This window comes from Schistocerca nitens, chromosome 1 (genome assembly GCF_023898315.1).
Source record: "Schistocerca nitens isolate TAMUIC-IGC-003100 chromosome 1, iqSchNite1.1, whole genome shotgun sequence".
In the NCBI taxonomy this organism is placed as follows: domain Eukaryota; kingdom Metazoa; phylum Arthropoda; class Insecta; order Orthoptera; family Acrididae; genus Schistocerca; species Schistocerca nitens.
This window is the reverse complement of record NC_064614.1, coordinates 13249100-13265431: the sequence shown is the minus strand read 5'-3', so window position 1 is coordinate 13265431 and position 16332 is coordinate 13249100. Positions and strand designations below refer to the sequence as shown.

The window sequence follows — 16332 nt, the reverse complement described above, 5'->3', positions numbered from 1 at the left end:
CCAAACAAAAGTGCTGGCAGGTTGATAGACACACAAACAACCACAAATATACACACAAAATTCAAGCTTTCGCAACAAACTGTTGCCTCATCAGGAAAGAGGAAAGGAGAGGGAAAGACGAAAGGATGTGGGTTTTAAGGGAGAGGGTAAGGAGTCATTCCAATCCCGGGAGCGGAAAGACTTACCTTAGGGGGAAAAAAGGACGGGTATACACTCGCGCACACACACACACATATCCAACCACACATATACAGACACAAGCAGACATATTTAAAGACTGCTTGTGTCTGTATATGTGTGGATGGATATGTGTGTGTGTGCGCGTGAATACCTGTCCTTTTTTCCCCCTAAGGTAAGTCTTTCCGCTCCCGGGATTGGAATGACTCCTTACCCTCTCCCTTAAAACCCACATCCTTTCGTCTTTCCCTCTCCTTCCCTCTTTCCTGATGAGGCAACAGTTTGTTGTGAAAGCTTGAATTTTGTGTGTATATTTGTGTTTGTTTGTGTGTCTATCGACCTGCCAGCGCTTTTGTTTGGTAAGTCTCATCATCTTTCTTTTTAGATATATTTTTTCCACGTGGAATGTTTCCCTCTGTTATATTCATATCATTAATTTGAACCCAACAATGACGTTTGTTATTGTCACTGTTACATTTCGAAGTCTTTTCTGTCGTCTTATTTCCTCCTTCTGTTTTTGCCAGTGGTGTCTGTATGTGTGGATGGATATGTGTGTGTGTGTGCGAGTGTATACCTGTCCTTTTTTCCCCCTAAGGTAAGTCTTTCCGCTCCCGGGATTGGAATGACTCCTTACCCTCTCCCTTAAAACCCACATCCTTTCGTCTTTCCCTCTCCTTCCCTCTTTCCTGATGAGGCAACAGTTTGTTGCGAAAGCTTGAATTTTGTGTGTATATTTGTGTTTGTTTGTGTGTCTATCGACCTGCCAGCACTTTTGTTTGGTAAGTCTCATCATCTTTCTTTTTAGATATATTTTTTCCACGTGGAATGTTTCCCTCTGTTATATGTACATACATACATACAATACCCATTTTTATTTGTTTTACATTTCACTTTTTTCACCACATATCAAGGAGGGAAACTTGTTTTAATTTCCTGTCCAAAATTGTTCTTTCCAGGCAATTTTTTGCACCAATCAATGGTTCCAACAAATTGGTAGAATTTGAGTGTGCTACAAATTGCATAACATCGTTTATATATGCAATGGCTTCTTCAGGCATATTAGTTTCTCTAGGGACATCATTTTGCTCCTCGTCTTCTTCCTTTGTTTCTCCATCATCATCATCATCATCATCATCCGTGTTGTCGATTTCTATTAACTCTGTTGCTGAAGTGAAAGTGGAGTGAGTTGACAGAAAGTCATCACTTTAAATGTAATCACCTGCACTACATGAAATGTTTCACATTTTCATTAATTTAGCAATTGCTGCTGCATTTTCTTGAACTTCGATGGCCACAGAAGCATCTTGTTGTTGACCTCCAAACCCCGTTTTGTTGAAGCACTTGCTGACAGTTTCAGGTTTTATTTCCTATACTGCCAAGCCAATCCAATTTACTTCATCCAGGACAGAAACTGACTGTGCAAGAGCAAATGCGCTTTCAGCTTCTTCAACACTAAGAATAAGAGATAGCATCAGTAATCGCCTATAATGACACTTGAATGTGTAAATAACCTCCATGGGTTGTGTGAGGCTGGTAGAACCTGGAGGGAACCAAGCCAATTTCACGTTTGATAACGTTACTTTTGTGTGACAGATTGCATTGTCTAGGAAAAGGAGAACTTGGCAATTTCCTTTTATCATTTTGGCATTGAAATAGCCCAGCCATTCTTCCATAAGACCACCCACCGTTCACACCCTTTTATTGCTTCGCCATGTGACTGGAACAGTGAGTCTTTCCTTGGACATTTTTCCGCCGGCGCACTTTCCACCTCGAATTGCTGGTAATTTCGAAGGCAGTGCACAGTAAAATAGTCCCGTTTCATTGGCATTGAACACGTCTTTTGGGTCAAATTTCACAACTGAGTTGGACAGTATTGTCTTCCATTCTGTTGCTACACTTTCCTGCACATCCTTAGCTTCTCCACTCACTTCATTTCACATGATGATGTGATGTGCCTAGCTTTGAAACTGTCTGGCCATTCTGTGTATTCCAAGCTCTTTAGCAACTTTCAGAGCCTCACTCTGCAACATGGGTCCACACAAAGGTAAGTTTTTTGCCCGTGCACTTAACGAACCATTCCCACACTATTTCGTTAATTTCTTCATTTCCGGTCTTCTTCGTCTTTCTTTTCATCTGCATGTTCCCTTTCACCCATTTGTCCCAAATCTTATCCTTGTTCCTTAAAGTCTCATAAATTTGTGTTTTACCTCATTTGAAACGCAACGTACTTCCCTCGATTACACTAATCTTTTCGTTAACTGTTAAAGACACATTCTGTTTGTTCAACATCATATTACTGTATCTCTTTAATGTGCTACCAGTCAACCAAAACTGGCAGAAAATAATGACCTTGCTGGGTAAAACCATTGTTTAATGGAACAATACCCACCTCTTTCGCTGTGCGCATTGTAGCAGTGTGTTGGTATATGCGTAACAATGTTCCTGTATGCGCCGGCGTGTGTCAGTAATAAGGAAAACGAGAAAGCTGACAAACAGAGCGCTGACGAACGTACAGTTTCCTTGATGTACTGACACTGTACTTGTTGTTGCACAGAGCGGTGTGGTTTTAGGCCCACACCACGGTGCTGTGCTGTGCTGTGCTGTGCTGCACCTCTTTTCTTGGTTTTGCGCTGATTAACAGGTGTTTAAAGTAACTTCCTTGTAGAGTCGTGAGCAACTAATGAACTGTAATACAGTAGTACTGCATACGTTCTTTTCTGCATTATACAGTGAATTATTAAGTATGTTCTAAGGTTTGCTTTCTGTTTCCGCATTAGGTATGTTCTGTTTTATATGAAATATCAGCACATAAAAGTGTACTGAATGCTTCGGGACTGAAATACTTGTATGTTTTGGGCAGATTTGCGAATTAAACACATGTCGATTTGAACAAGTTTTACTGTAGTAGCCCATAGGTGGCTGAAATAATCAAATAAAACTTTAATTGAGTGTTTCCTAAGTTCAAATTCTATGCCTGTTGAAAACCAGAAATTGGATGGTAGCAGAAAGAAATCAGTGAGCATCACTGCGACAATTTCTGTAAAATTCTTCCAGCAGAACCATCTGTTGTTGCAGCATAGCTTCCACAGGCTGGAGAGTCCAGATTAGAATCGCTAGAAGAAAATTGCAAGCTGTTGGAAGTATACGTGAATTGAAGAAATACAAATGCCAGTTGTAGTAAAATTTGAAAATTCTTTGGAGGAAACAGAAGCAGCTGTATGAATATCAAGAGATCAGATGTCAAGTGTGTGTGCATTGAAGAGAAGGCTGAATGGTGGAAGGAATATATAGAAGGGCTAAACAAAGGAAAAAAAGAACTTGAAGATAATATTACGAAAGGGAAGAGGTACTGGATGAAAGTATGTTGGCAGATGCGATACTGTGAGAATAATTTGACACAGCACTAAACATTTAAGTTGGAGTTAGTTACTTAAGTTATGTGGAGTAAATAAAATTCGTCAGAATTATTAAAATCTTTGGGAAAACGAACCATAACAGATCTGCTCCACCTGATGCGCAGAATAAATTTGGCCGTTCAGAAGAATTTTATTACAAATACGGTTGGTGCCGAGAGCTGTGAGTATACTAAACCATCAGTTTTATACATGATGGTAGTAAAACACTAACACAAATTATCCACGGACTGATTGAAGCTGACCCAGGGAAAAATGAGACTCACATGGTTCTGCAACGATGTAGGTTGCAGATTCCTTGAACTACGCTATAGGGTGGTTCGGTTTCAGGTTCTGCTAAATAGATCTGGCATCCAGCTGTATGGAATAGCCTGTCTTGGAAGAGAGATTGAAGTAGTACACATCTACATTTATAGAATTTGTGGATTTACAAGAAAAATCTTCTGAGAAAATTGACTAGAATACCTGGTGTGTAATTCTGAAGTTATCATGAATGAAATACGGAGAGCATGAGATTGTCATCAGTTTGTATAGATACAAGACTACGGCTCTAAGAATCGAAGGGCATGACATGGAGGCAAGTGTTGAGAAGGAAGTGAGATAGGATAACCTAACTTATCCTCAACTTGTTCAGTCAGTAAGCAGTAAGGGAAACAGAGTAAAAATTTAAAAAACAATTAAAATTCAGAGAGAAGAAATACAAACAATAATTACTATTAAAAACAGTCTTGATCACAATTTATTTTACAAGGTGACCGGTTTCAACCACTACTGTGGTCATCTTCAGACCATTGAGTAGGAGCCTCTATGTGTTGAAGAATCACTACTCTATCTTCAACACATAGAGGCTCCTACTCAATGGTCTGAAGATGACCACAGTAGTGGTTGAAACCGGTCACCTTGTAAAATAAATTGTGATCAAGACTGTTTTTAATAGTAATTATTAGTAAAACATTGATCACTGCTGTGCCCATAATGTATTCAAAAGTAAGAAATACAAACTTTTGAGATTTGCCAATGACATTTTAATTCTTTTGGAGATTGCAAATGACTTGGAAGATTAGTTGAATAAGAGTTCATAGCACCTTGAGAACAGGTCGTAAAGTGAACATAAGCTTTTGAAATTTGGTGCAACAGAAGAGCACTGAGTAGCTCAGATGATCTAATAACTAATTAAGATATACTGAATTGATTATTCTAAGAAATATAGCAACTTATGAATTTTTATTTTTGTATTTCGCCCATCTTCAGTTGGCTTAATGCATGTTTTCTTCATTTAGCTCACTGGTATAAACATTGACTGCAGTTTGGGTGGTCACTCTATTACTTGTTACATGTACTTTCTATTCTACTCATTGTTTGAAATTTTGTGTTTATAATTGTGACAAAAACACTTTTTCTTTGTATGTTTCACAAAAAAAACAGTATAGCGTCTACCACATTTTACAGCGGACAAAGAGTTAACATTAAGAAGTTTTATATTGTTGGGTATTTGTAAAATATGGTGTTGCAATTCTTGCATTTTCTAAATAAGACTCGTGCTTTCAGGTTTTCCAGACCCATTTCGGGACGAAAGTGGTGAATCTATTGCACCTGCAACCCAGAGTCCGCAGTCAGCTGCCCCAGCATCATTAGCATTTTCTAAGGTTGTTCCACACAAGCTGGAGGCTGTTTCCCAGTGCATAACAACTTCCACTCCTCCCAGCTCACCAACTCTAGCTCCACCAAAAGGCCATAGACGGAACATGAGTGATACGTCAGCTTTCAATAAGTAAGTAAAAATGATATTGTGTTTAATATGTTCTGTCATCACAATCTGTAATGACACTCCAGGTGACTGGATGAATTCTCATGTTTATTTTTCCAAATAGTTTCTTTAATAGGAATTGACTTTGTATCTGAAACTTCTTGGAAGATTAAAACTACCAGGAAGTTACAAACCGGTGTACAGTCCGCTGCAGAGTGGGAATGTATTCTGGGAACTTTGCATCTGCTTTGTTAATAGTTCAAATTATAATTGTGATTTGTTACACATTGGTTCGGGAAGCTAGAACACCACTTACTGCTAGTTTCAGTCAAGGACTAATCACAAAGGATTCAGATGTCTAAATAGAGCAAGTGTCCAGTTACACCGTGATGAAAATCCTGAGCTAGATCAAAGAAATGCTGAAGGGCACTTGGATCTTACCAATGCAACCCATGCTGCAGGCTGTAGTCAGTGTGTAATAAAGCCCACACATTTGAAGCTAGCTAATGCTGACGACGTGTATTAGTTATAAAATCATTGGACGTTATTGTGTCTTTTACATTTGATGGCAAATAGAAATGTAAAATACATCAGTGGCATTAATGTAAATACAGTACGTTGGGATTGTTTTCTTTTGTCAAATAGATTTGTTTGAATGATGGTTATTTGACTTAAATCATGCGTAACGGAAACAATTAAAGCTCACCGTTGCACAATATGATATAACAACAAAACATTAATAAGCCCACAGTGTTAATAATTATTTCAGTGTCCATTTTCTAGGATGCAATTACTGCGAACAGATGGAACGCCGGCAGACAGTGATCGGTCAGTGGTGAGGACCATTTGCAGTATTCATACTGTTCCCCAAAAAGGCATTTTGTCAAGAGTGGTGGCTGCCGAGCATGGACTGGGCAAGCCGCTACTGGCTGTGGCTCTTGCTTACATGCACGACCAAATTTTTGTGCGGCCTGACAGCATGCGTTGAAGTGTCGCTCACCATGTGGCTCTCTTCTCTGGCCCGGCATTCTAAAAAACTTCGTTATGTCCATGTCCTCAGTCTGAAGATTTTTTGTATCTCCAATAGAATTTCACTGGTGTGCAAAAACTTAAAATGAAACTAACTTTCGCTTGGCGTGTCACTTCCAAGTAATGGAGCACGTTGGTACTTGGACCAAACATAGAAAGAACTGCTACATTATTGTACATAAGGTAACTCAAAGAGAGATGCGGCGAGGCAGAGATGACATGTCTGTTCCAAGACAATACTTACACTGAAATCTCCACAATTTATGGTTATTCTCCGGACATTAAAAATGATTCTTAATAGGGTATGTGATCAACATGGTCTGCAATGCATGCTTTGCAACATGATCACGTTTGCCACATGATTGTTGGTAAGGAGTTCTTGTGGTAGGATGTTTCGTACCTCCAGCAGTGCGATTGAAAACTGCTGGATGATTGTTGGTGCATGATGACGTGCTGCAATAAGTCTCCAACACTTCCCACACGTGCACAGTGAGATTTAAGTTGGTGGGGAAGGGGGACAAGGACAACCAGAGGGCCAGGACCAGGGCAATCCATTTGCTGAATATCCTCTTGTTCCAATAGCTCAACCTGTGCAGTTCAATGCAGTTGTGCACTGTCATCTGTAAAAATCAAGTCAGGGCTGAATGCAGTCCTGGAACGATGCACTTGAGTTAGGAGTACAGTACCACAATAACGTTGATCAGTGAGTGTACCGTGTCGTAGATTTGGAGGTCAGTATGCCCAGGCAACAGTATACCTCCCCACACATCGAAACCCAGGCACATCACATACCCTCATATGTGGTGAGAGTTAGGACCCAAATCTGTATGTATCCATTGTCAGAAGTTTCTGTCAGCATACCACATCACAAACTTGGTCGCCTCCCATATCTTCCTGTTGGGTTTCGCCCCCATATCTTCCTTTTGGGCTTCACCTTCCTTATCTTGCTATCAGGTTCCTGCCATCTTTGCTGACAATAGTAGTTTCGCTGCAGGCCAACTGTTTTCGTGAGGCTTTGTCTTCACATGTGGCAGTAATCGTAGCAGCCAAAGGCATTGAACACTCTGGGATGCCACTGATGGTTCTGTGACAAACAGAAAGGAAATGACATGTTCTCCTTGCCGGTTTTCTGTGCAATTACACATACATCCTACTACTGTATTACCAATAGATGTGTTATGTCAGTCAGTCCTGTTTCATGAATATTAACAGCTGCTTGTGTATCACATACTACACCAATGATATTAAGGTCTAAAAGCATTGGATTTATCAACATTTCACTTAAATATAGCTGTAACTACATTACACAATACAATGCTTATTATATTAAGAGGTGTAGCACATTAACTCAAGAGTTAATATTATAGTGAATTAACATACATTCGATAAAGTATAAACCTTGCAGACATTTGAACGTATGCAATACACGCAATAACTTGTAATGACTTCATTTGACTTCCCAACGCTGCAAAAATGCTCCACAGAAAAATTCACATTGTTTTCAGTAATTAGTGCAGGTAACTGTAACTTATGGTATGGATCAATAATATGCCAAGCTGTATTGTATTAAAATTTGATTATGCTTGGTTGTGTTTTTAGACAGTGGAATATGAAGTGTGAGGTCAGACCTCAGCAGATTTTCAGAACAAGCATACGCCTACGATTGGAGACCCATTGTGCAGAATGGTCGAAGTGCTTCACAGAATTTCATTGTCTGCAGATGCAGTTCAAAGTGTTGTGGATGCGGAAAAGACAATTGTGGAAACTGATGGCATTTCTCACTGTCCTTAGGTCGATCCACGAAACTGTCACACCGAATCCATTCTCCCCCCCTCCCCCCCTCCTCCGCACTGCCACCCGAGCACACCCACCTGTACATGTTTCTCAGAATCCATCCTGGACCCCATTGTTGCTGCTTACTGTGCTCCTATAGAAAAAATCTCGACTTTTGTTGACAAATGCCTCCAACCGATTGCACACAGTCTGTCATCCCATTATCAGATACAATCAATCCTGTCTCGACAATCCTCGTGCAGTTACTACGTTGATCCCTACGTGTCACTGTCAACACCATCTCCCTATACACAGTGTTGCCCCATACCCATACCCGTGGCCTTGCCACCCTCAGACATAACTTCTCTCAGCATCGTATGAGTTTAAACCCACCACCTTATTTCTCTTACTCCTGCCAACTACATCTGTACCTATAAAAACTTTTCCTTCAAGAGGAAGATACGCAGACAGATCTGAAGCACTGGAAGGGGTACGTGCATATCACCATCAAAGCCCCCCCCCCCCCCCCCCCTCTCTTCCAAGATGCCATGCATCTGCTTGAGATTCGTAGATAACTGGAACAGGTTTTCCAAATCCTTTCCCAGAGGTTCAGCTGTTCATCATGGTATCCAGAAATAAGGTGCAACTCACCCACAGTCATTCCCACCCCTCTCTGCCATCACCCAATCTACAAAATATCCTTATCCATTCTTATGCCAACCCTCTTCTCAATCACACACCGCATAGGTCAAACTCCTGTGGAAGACTCTGATGCAAGACTTGTCCTACGTACCCACCCGTCACATCATGTTCCAGTCCCATTACCAGCACATCCTATTTTACTGACTCAGGATCACACGTGAAAGCAGTCTTGTCACGTGTGCGCTCCAGTGTAAGTTCTACACAGTATTTTATGTGGACATGACCACCAACCAGCTGTGCACCTGACTCGGTACCATTCCTAACGATTGCCAAGAGCGGGTTTGACCACCCAGTGGTGGAGCATACTGCTGAGCTCAACTGAGTATTAGAGATGGGGGATCCGCTCTTGAACTAATTCATAGAGTTCAATCTTTCAAAGGAGTGAACAATCAGTGATTCAGAGAAAAAGAACGGTAGCTCCAAACGTTTCCCAGGCAGAGAGAGAGAGAGAGAGAGAGAGAGAGAGAGAGAGAGAGAGAGAGAGACGGAGCATATCAGCAGCGCCTCTGCTGGTCAGAGCACAGTGCACGCCACACAACACAGCCAGCGCCGGCCTCTGCCCTGCTTCTACCTTGGCTGCCTGCATTGTGCAGTGCCCCATTGGATTTTGTGTTTCACATATGCCGGGCAGTCTCTGTGCGTCGTCTGCCGTGTGCACTGTGCAGTGTCTGGCGCAGCTTAACTTCGCATCGCACTCTGTCGGCGATCGTTTCAGTCGCACGTCCTGCCCTCTGGGCAGTTGATGCCAGCAACAGGACAGAGAGCCACCTAGCGGATAACATAGGAACTACTTGCAAAAACCTGCTCGCAAGGGAGCGGACGATTTGTCTCGGAGCGGGTGAGCTCCCCCCACCCTCGGAACTCGCCCGCTCAACGCTCACCCCACCGTCTCGACTCTAGCCAGAGCGTCGAGCAAAGCGACTCTGGTGTCACTCTGGTCTCTGCGGTCTCAGCTCACGCAGTAATACAGCTCGCGGCTCAACCTGCTCGACTCAGCGCCTCTGCATCGGAGTTTGTCCCCACTGGATATTGTTCTTCATAGTAATACCGCTATGTATATTACATTATTATGTTATGTATACATCAATTGTTTTTATTTTATTTTTATTTGTTTAAACTGATTAGATTAGGTTCCTGATGACTACTCTTACTATAGGATTTTTATTATGGACACTCGAATTTACGCTTTAATTACGAGCGAACCGATAAACGTATCGCAAAATGTGATACACCAATATTTTCCTTGTTTTATTCTGCGTAAGGCTATATGCAGCACTTTCGTTTTACAGTCAAATTTATATTTTTTTTTTCTTATTCTGGTACGGATTTTGCGATTTTAGGCGTCTTCGAAAGGAAAAATATATGGCTTGCGATGTATTTGTATGAGGTTAATGAAATTTTAATACATTATAGCCAAATATATTGTTAATGTAAATCTCAAGTTACAACATTTTCCGATCACCCAAAAAACCACGCTAGTGCAAAATAAATCAATAATCAAAAACTTTGTCATATCGTGGAAATTTCAATAAACAATACAAAATTCTTACTCATTATCTATGTTACTTCAAAATAGGATCAAATAAGATCAAAATACAGGTATAGTACTGGAATAAACCAAGTTTAAAGGGCAATGTGCCTTTCATTTATTTTCTTTTGTAAATGAGTGGTGAGTCATGAAAAACAGCTAATTCATTTCAGGGAGTGAACAGTTCTGATCCAATCTCTGAAAAGAACAGTTTTGCCCATCTCTACTGAGTATAAGACACACTGAATATGGGGGATGATCCCTTCTTTTTTTTTTAAAAAGAGGCTTCTTGAGAGAAAAATTACTTTTAACATACTCTGACTTATCAATATTACAAACTGCTGTATTGACATAAAGTATCTGCCAAAAAGTTGATATTATACCATATTCTAAACTCGTGGCATGTATTGATTGTCTACATTTTGATAATAATAGGAAAAACAAAATAAAAAAAGAGAAATATTTTATATTAATTTTAGGACATTTTCTTTTCTACTTTTTTTGCTTACTAACCTTGTACTATGTGGCATCACTATTTTTAATAACCATCATCATCATGATAGCACAGCTGTGAAATTTATATCCTCATTGTCACAAATATTTGGTTGTTTCTTACAGATAATTGCTATTTCTGAGGTTGTTATGTTGGGACCTGAAAACACAGCTTTTTTCTCAAATAAATATCAGATTTCAGTTGGGTACTGATGTGATGATGTTAAAAGATCTCTTGCTTTCAAACATATCACCTGCCTGCCAGTTTCTCATTGGCTGTGTAGAAACAGCCAACACACCTCCTTTCATTCCTGTCATATGTCGTGGCAAACGTCGACAACCTTGCAGCGAGAAACGTGTAAGTATGCCACTGGCGCCTGTCTAGACTTTTACTGTCTCCTGCAGAAACAAATACTGTTGTTGAATATTTGTCCAATTTTAAAGTCACTTCAATTCTGATTACAAATGGATTCAGGCAAACTAGAGTTTAAATATGGTAGATGTTCATAATAAGCCAAGTACATGGTATATATCACCAAGCTTGGCAACATCCCAAAATATGCTGCTCGCTCACTGCTCCCCACCCTGCAATTAACCGAGCTCTCAGCCGAGCTGGTGTCAGTGTTCCCCTTCCAATCCTTCTGCAGTGCTGAGCTTTAGCAACTGTGAAAAACAGACAGCAATGTCTTCTAATGTGTATCTCATACATAAAAACGACTAATACACAAATAAAAGATAGCAATTACAATTCTGCCCATTCTCGAACTTTGGTCCTACGATCTAGTGACGTCTGTTGGTAGTATCTCCACAACAGGTGTCCGCAGCTCGTGGTATAGTGGCTTGCATTACGACCTCTGGATTGCGTGGTCCTAGGTTCGATTCCCGGCCTGGTTGGGGATTTTCTCTGCGCGGGGACTGGGTCTTTGTGTTGTCCTCATCATTCCATCACCAATCTTGAAATTGTCTAAATTGGACTGTGTACAGTTTGGGAATTTGTACAGGCACTGATGACCGCATAGTTGAGCACCGCACAAACCACCACCACCACCACCACCACCATCATCATCCACGACAGGTCTTGCCACTTAATTTATTTTCACTATAACAATTACAGTCAGTTTTAAATGGTATTTCCTTTGTTAGACTTTTCATTCTGGATTAATTTTCCTTCTTGTTTCAACTGAATGTCACCAATATGCTCTAAAGCTGATTAAAATTTGGTAACATTCTTACCCGGTATTCTAATACATGAACAGTGACTGAATTTCTCATTTGCAATCCACTTAGTAAATCATTACTATCCCTTATAACTAAATAAAATTTTGATCTTGGTTCTGAATCAGCTATGTCGTTTGAACAAGAACATTCCCATTTTTAAATGTTACCTTTAATTAAAAATTGGCATTAATGGTTGTATATGGTATCGTTATGTGTATGAGAACGTTTATTGCAAACCTGTTCAAACACATTAGTAGTATAAGATGATAGAATTTAATGCTCTTTCCTCCTGTTTTTCACAAAATTGTCAAATTTTAAACAGAGCAATGGATTGCTGTAGTACTTACTGCATACCTCTTGTACTAGCGCTGTGCGAGTGAATGTCATGTGATTGTTCAAGCAATCTCGATACTGCATCAAGCGCTTCAGTATATTGAGAAATCTTGAGCCTGTTGGAACACAAGTACTACTTGCTGAGATCTGTGCTTCTGAATTCTTCAAAATAAATCTGTCTGTGACCTCAATAGCCAAAGCTTCATCTGGAAGTATAAGACTAACCATTTAAATGTAAAAATACCCTTATACCCGGTACTGAACAATGTAAAAAAGGTGACCTCAGCAGCAATAGTTTAATCTGTGAATATAAGATGACCCTGTGTTTTTCAAATCATGAACTTGGGAAAAAACTTCATCTTGTAATTGGGTAGATATGGTACTAGCTAGACTTCAGTGGCTGCTTTGCAACTGCTACCATCTGGATACTGCCACCGCCAACCCCCCCTCCCCCCCGTTCCGCTCCCCTCCACACACAACTTTCATCACCGAATATCCAACACCAGACTTCTGCATGTGTTGTGAGAGTTAAACACGTCTGCTCATTGCTCTTAATGAAATATTCTCTGTTCTGTGTTTGGATTTGTACTGAGATTATTTCGTGGTGCGTACTCCATTTCATATTGATTGACCCTTGGCTTTGAGCTCATATTCTGGTTACATTGCAGGACAAACATCAATGTTTTAAAACTCGACCGAATTGTGACAATGTCTGTGTTTATTTTGTATATGAATATTGCACTTCAGTTAAAATCAGGCCCACATATTTAAGAGGAAGCATGCTTTTTCTAGCATTTTTTGGTGAGTGTCAACTTTTAAGGATTACAGAAGTCAGATCATAATTAGGGGAAACATGTCCTGTGCACAGTTTAAGGATACAACCTCGTTCTATTTTTAAGCAAATTTTCATTATTTTTTGGGTGGTTGTTTCATGGCCATAATGTCAAACGTGAGATGCTGAGATTGAACTTACAGTTGTATCTGTTGCGGCGGAGAGAGCATGGGTGCAAAGCTCCAACTTCCAACTTTTGTTGGTTACATCACATGTCGTTACTAATAAACACTCCCTATGTTTGTCAGTTAAGAGTTTGTAAAGCAATTGCATTATTAACCACTATACATGCAAGGGCTGTTGTGGAGCGTAGTTGTCATACCAGCATACTGCTATTTTTGTAATGCACGAAATGTATTTATTCATCAGGAAGAATGGCAACATAAAATGTTAGATAGATTAGCAGCTTTCAGTAAATGAGCAAGGAAATGTATTGTAAATTTTAACGGTAACTGGGAAATAATTTACCGTGGGCTCTTTATGCGTAACTGTGTTCACATGTGTGTACATGGCTCACTGAATTCCTCCAGACATTATGGGAAACACTTCCCAGAGTGCAGTGATGCAAGTATAAAGTATCATTTATCTTAAAATTCTTGTTCTCCTTTGCTGCCACTTTCTTGAAAAATGCCCAAATAAGAATTCCCAAATAAGTTCAGTGGCGATGAATTCGCAGTACACCACAGGGAACCATAGAAGGTAAATTTCGTGCAATACCATTCCAAAAGGTGTTGTTCGTGTGACCTAAAGTGCAGTCGTGCATGTTCCAGTGATGCTGCTTTAGTAAATTCCTAATATGGTGCAGCATTAAATGGAAACTACATTGTTGCTTTCCACCCATTCAATAACAGAATCCTTCCTCTATTGTGTAAATGGATATTTTGATACTGGATTTATCATTGTGTGATATCGATCCTATCTGTTTGCTAATTCTTTGAGAATGCTCCTACACCCCTCTTCATATGATATCTGGCATTCATCTCAGAATGACAATCTCCACCTTCTTGTTGTCTAGTAAAATGTAAGGCAGCATTTTGCATAAACCCATCTTCGTTTCCAGTGAGGCATCTTATAACCCTTTTCCCAGAACTGGGTGGTGTTTGAATTTTACCTTGCCAGCCATTCCATTCTTGAACACTTGGCTCTATGATAATCATATTTTGTGCTGCATAAGGCATTTTTTGTTTCTGCTGCCCTAACTTGCTGTAATGATTTGCACTACACCAAATCTCCCTTATTTCCCGCAGTAACTTATTTCTGTATCCTGCTATTTGGTTATTTCTCATCAGCACAGGTTTTTTCTTGAACTTTCTGTATCTGAAGCCAGCTTCCAAATGTAATGCGAAGGAGTTGTTTCGCTCATATCAGGAAAGTCTTCCACTTCAGTCTAACTTCTAACAATGCTGTAGCCACTGTTGGAAACAGCTTTCCCATGTAGAAGTCCTGGATTTTCTTTCTTAAGACTCTCTATGGAAACTTGTCCAATGCAAATGTCTGTTGCCTGCTAGTACCCCCTTATGGCAATAAAAAGACATGAGTTTCTGTACTTTATTGAGAAATTCACTTGACTATTCTTTCATTAATACTGACACATTCCAAAGTTCTCTATACTGGCTTCAATACAGACCTGCTTGTGACCGGTTCTTTTACAGTCTTGAAGTAAACACACATACTGAAAGCTACTGATTACCATGGACTTTTGACATCTCCACAAATGATTCATGGTTTCACCCAAGTACAAGGCCACTGATTTTATCATGAAGGCTGACCAACAGAAGTACAAAATGATGACAGGCTGCACGATTTTTTCATATCTAATGGAAGACTTTAAAGTAAACATAGCGACAATGAACAATGAGATGGAAGTTCTGTTCAGAGGTCCAGCAACATAGTGTACTCAAGCAAAAGCAAATAAATAAAACATGGGATATTAGCAGTCTATGTAGATAATGTGCATAAAAACATAACAGCTGTGAAAACCATAGAACTTGCATTTACACTTTTCGTCTTGTTAATACACATTGCCATTAGGCGAATTACAGCAATTTACGTCCACCATTATTAGGACAAAAGGGCTAATTGGAAAGCAATGAAATTTCGCATGTAGGTAGAGAATGTTTGTATCCTTTAACTGTGTAAAGGAAATTTTTCTCCTAATTACAGTACAACAAGTATGACTCATCAGATTTGACACTCGCCAAAAAAAGCTTGAAAAGGATATTTTTCCTTCCAATATTACCATGTAAGACACTCCGTTTCCCTCAAAAATGTAATATTCATACACCAAATAAGAGTAGACATTTCGACAATTCCGGCAAGATGACAACACGTTGGTGTTAGCCACTTGATGTAACCAGAATATGAGCTCAGCCATGAGGTCATTCATTACTATAATGGATAATAGACATATTTTTCATACTTCAAAATAGTGTCAAACTGTTTCATCTGTTTTAGATGTTACAGTTGACATCAGCATTCAGGTACAGAATAAAATGCTTTGAGTACTTAGAAATGGTGACCAAAACTTCTGATGTCATTCAATTCTTTTATTAACATAGTTTCACAACAGCACATACTGTTACTTGCATGTAATACATTACTGCACCACACCGCTGCGAATACTCTGAAAATCTCAAATTGACAAGCATCAACTTCAATATTAACTAATTGTGGGATCTGAGATGACAGCTGATCTAACTTTTGTATGAAGTTGATGCCAAGGGTGTTTATCCTTGCCATTCCAAACTCACAAATATAATAGCATTCCACTCAGTTTGAATTGGCACGTATCTGCTTTGTCGTTGAATCATTATAGGAATACATCTCATGTTGTGTTCTGTTCTCACTGACTTATTTGACAAGATTATGTCCAATACCACCTAACCTCAATCCAAGAAGTATCGGCTTTTTTAAAGTGACAGGGGAGTTTACAACTTGTTGCAATACTTGCCTATTGTAGAATGTGTCGACCAAATTCTGGCGTCTGGCACCAGAGGTCCCTTTGTCCTCCATTTAGCAAAATGGAAGAAAGAGCTTGAAGAAATATGAATGATTAGGGAAGTTGTCCAGCTGCCCACATGGATAATTA

At 39.7% G+C, this 16332-nt stretch overlaps 1 protein-coding gene across 1 annotated transcript in view; it reads left to right on the top strand.

Annotated features, from left to right (window-relative positions):
* Window positions 1–16332, top strand: part of LOC126240572 (uncharacterized) — a 204718-nt gene that overhangs the window by 76971 nt on the left and 111415 nt on the right. The window contains exon 10 of the mRNA XM_049947935.1: window positions 5139–5361. Within this exon, the coding sequence (XP_049803892.1) occupies window positions 5139–5361 (223 nt within the window). The remainder of the gene's footprint in view (window positions 1–5138; window positions 5362–16332) is intronic.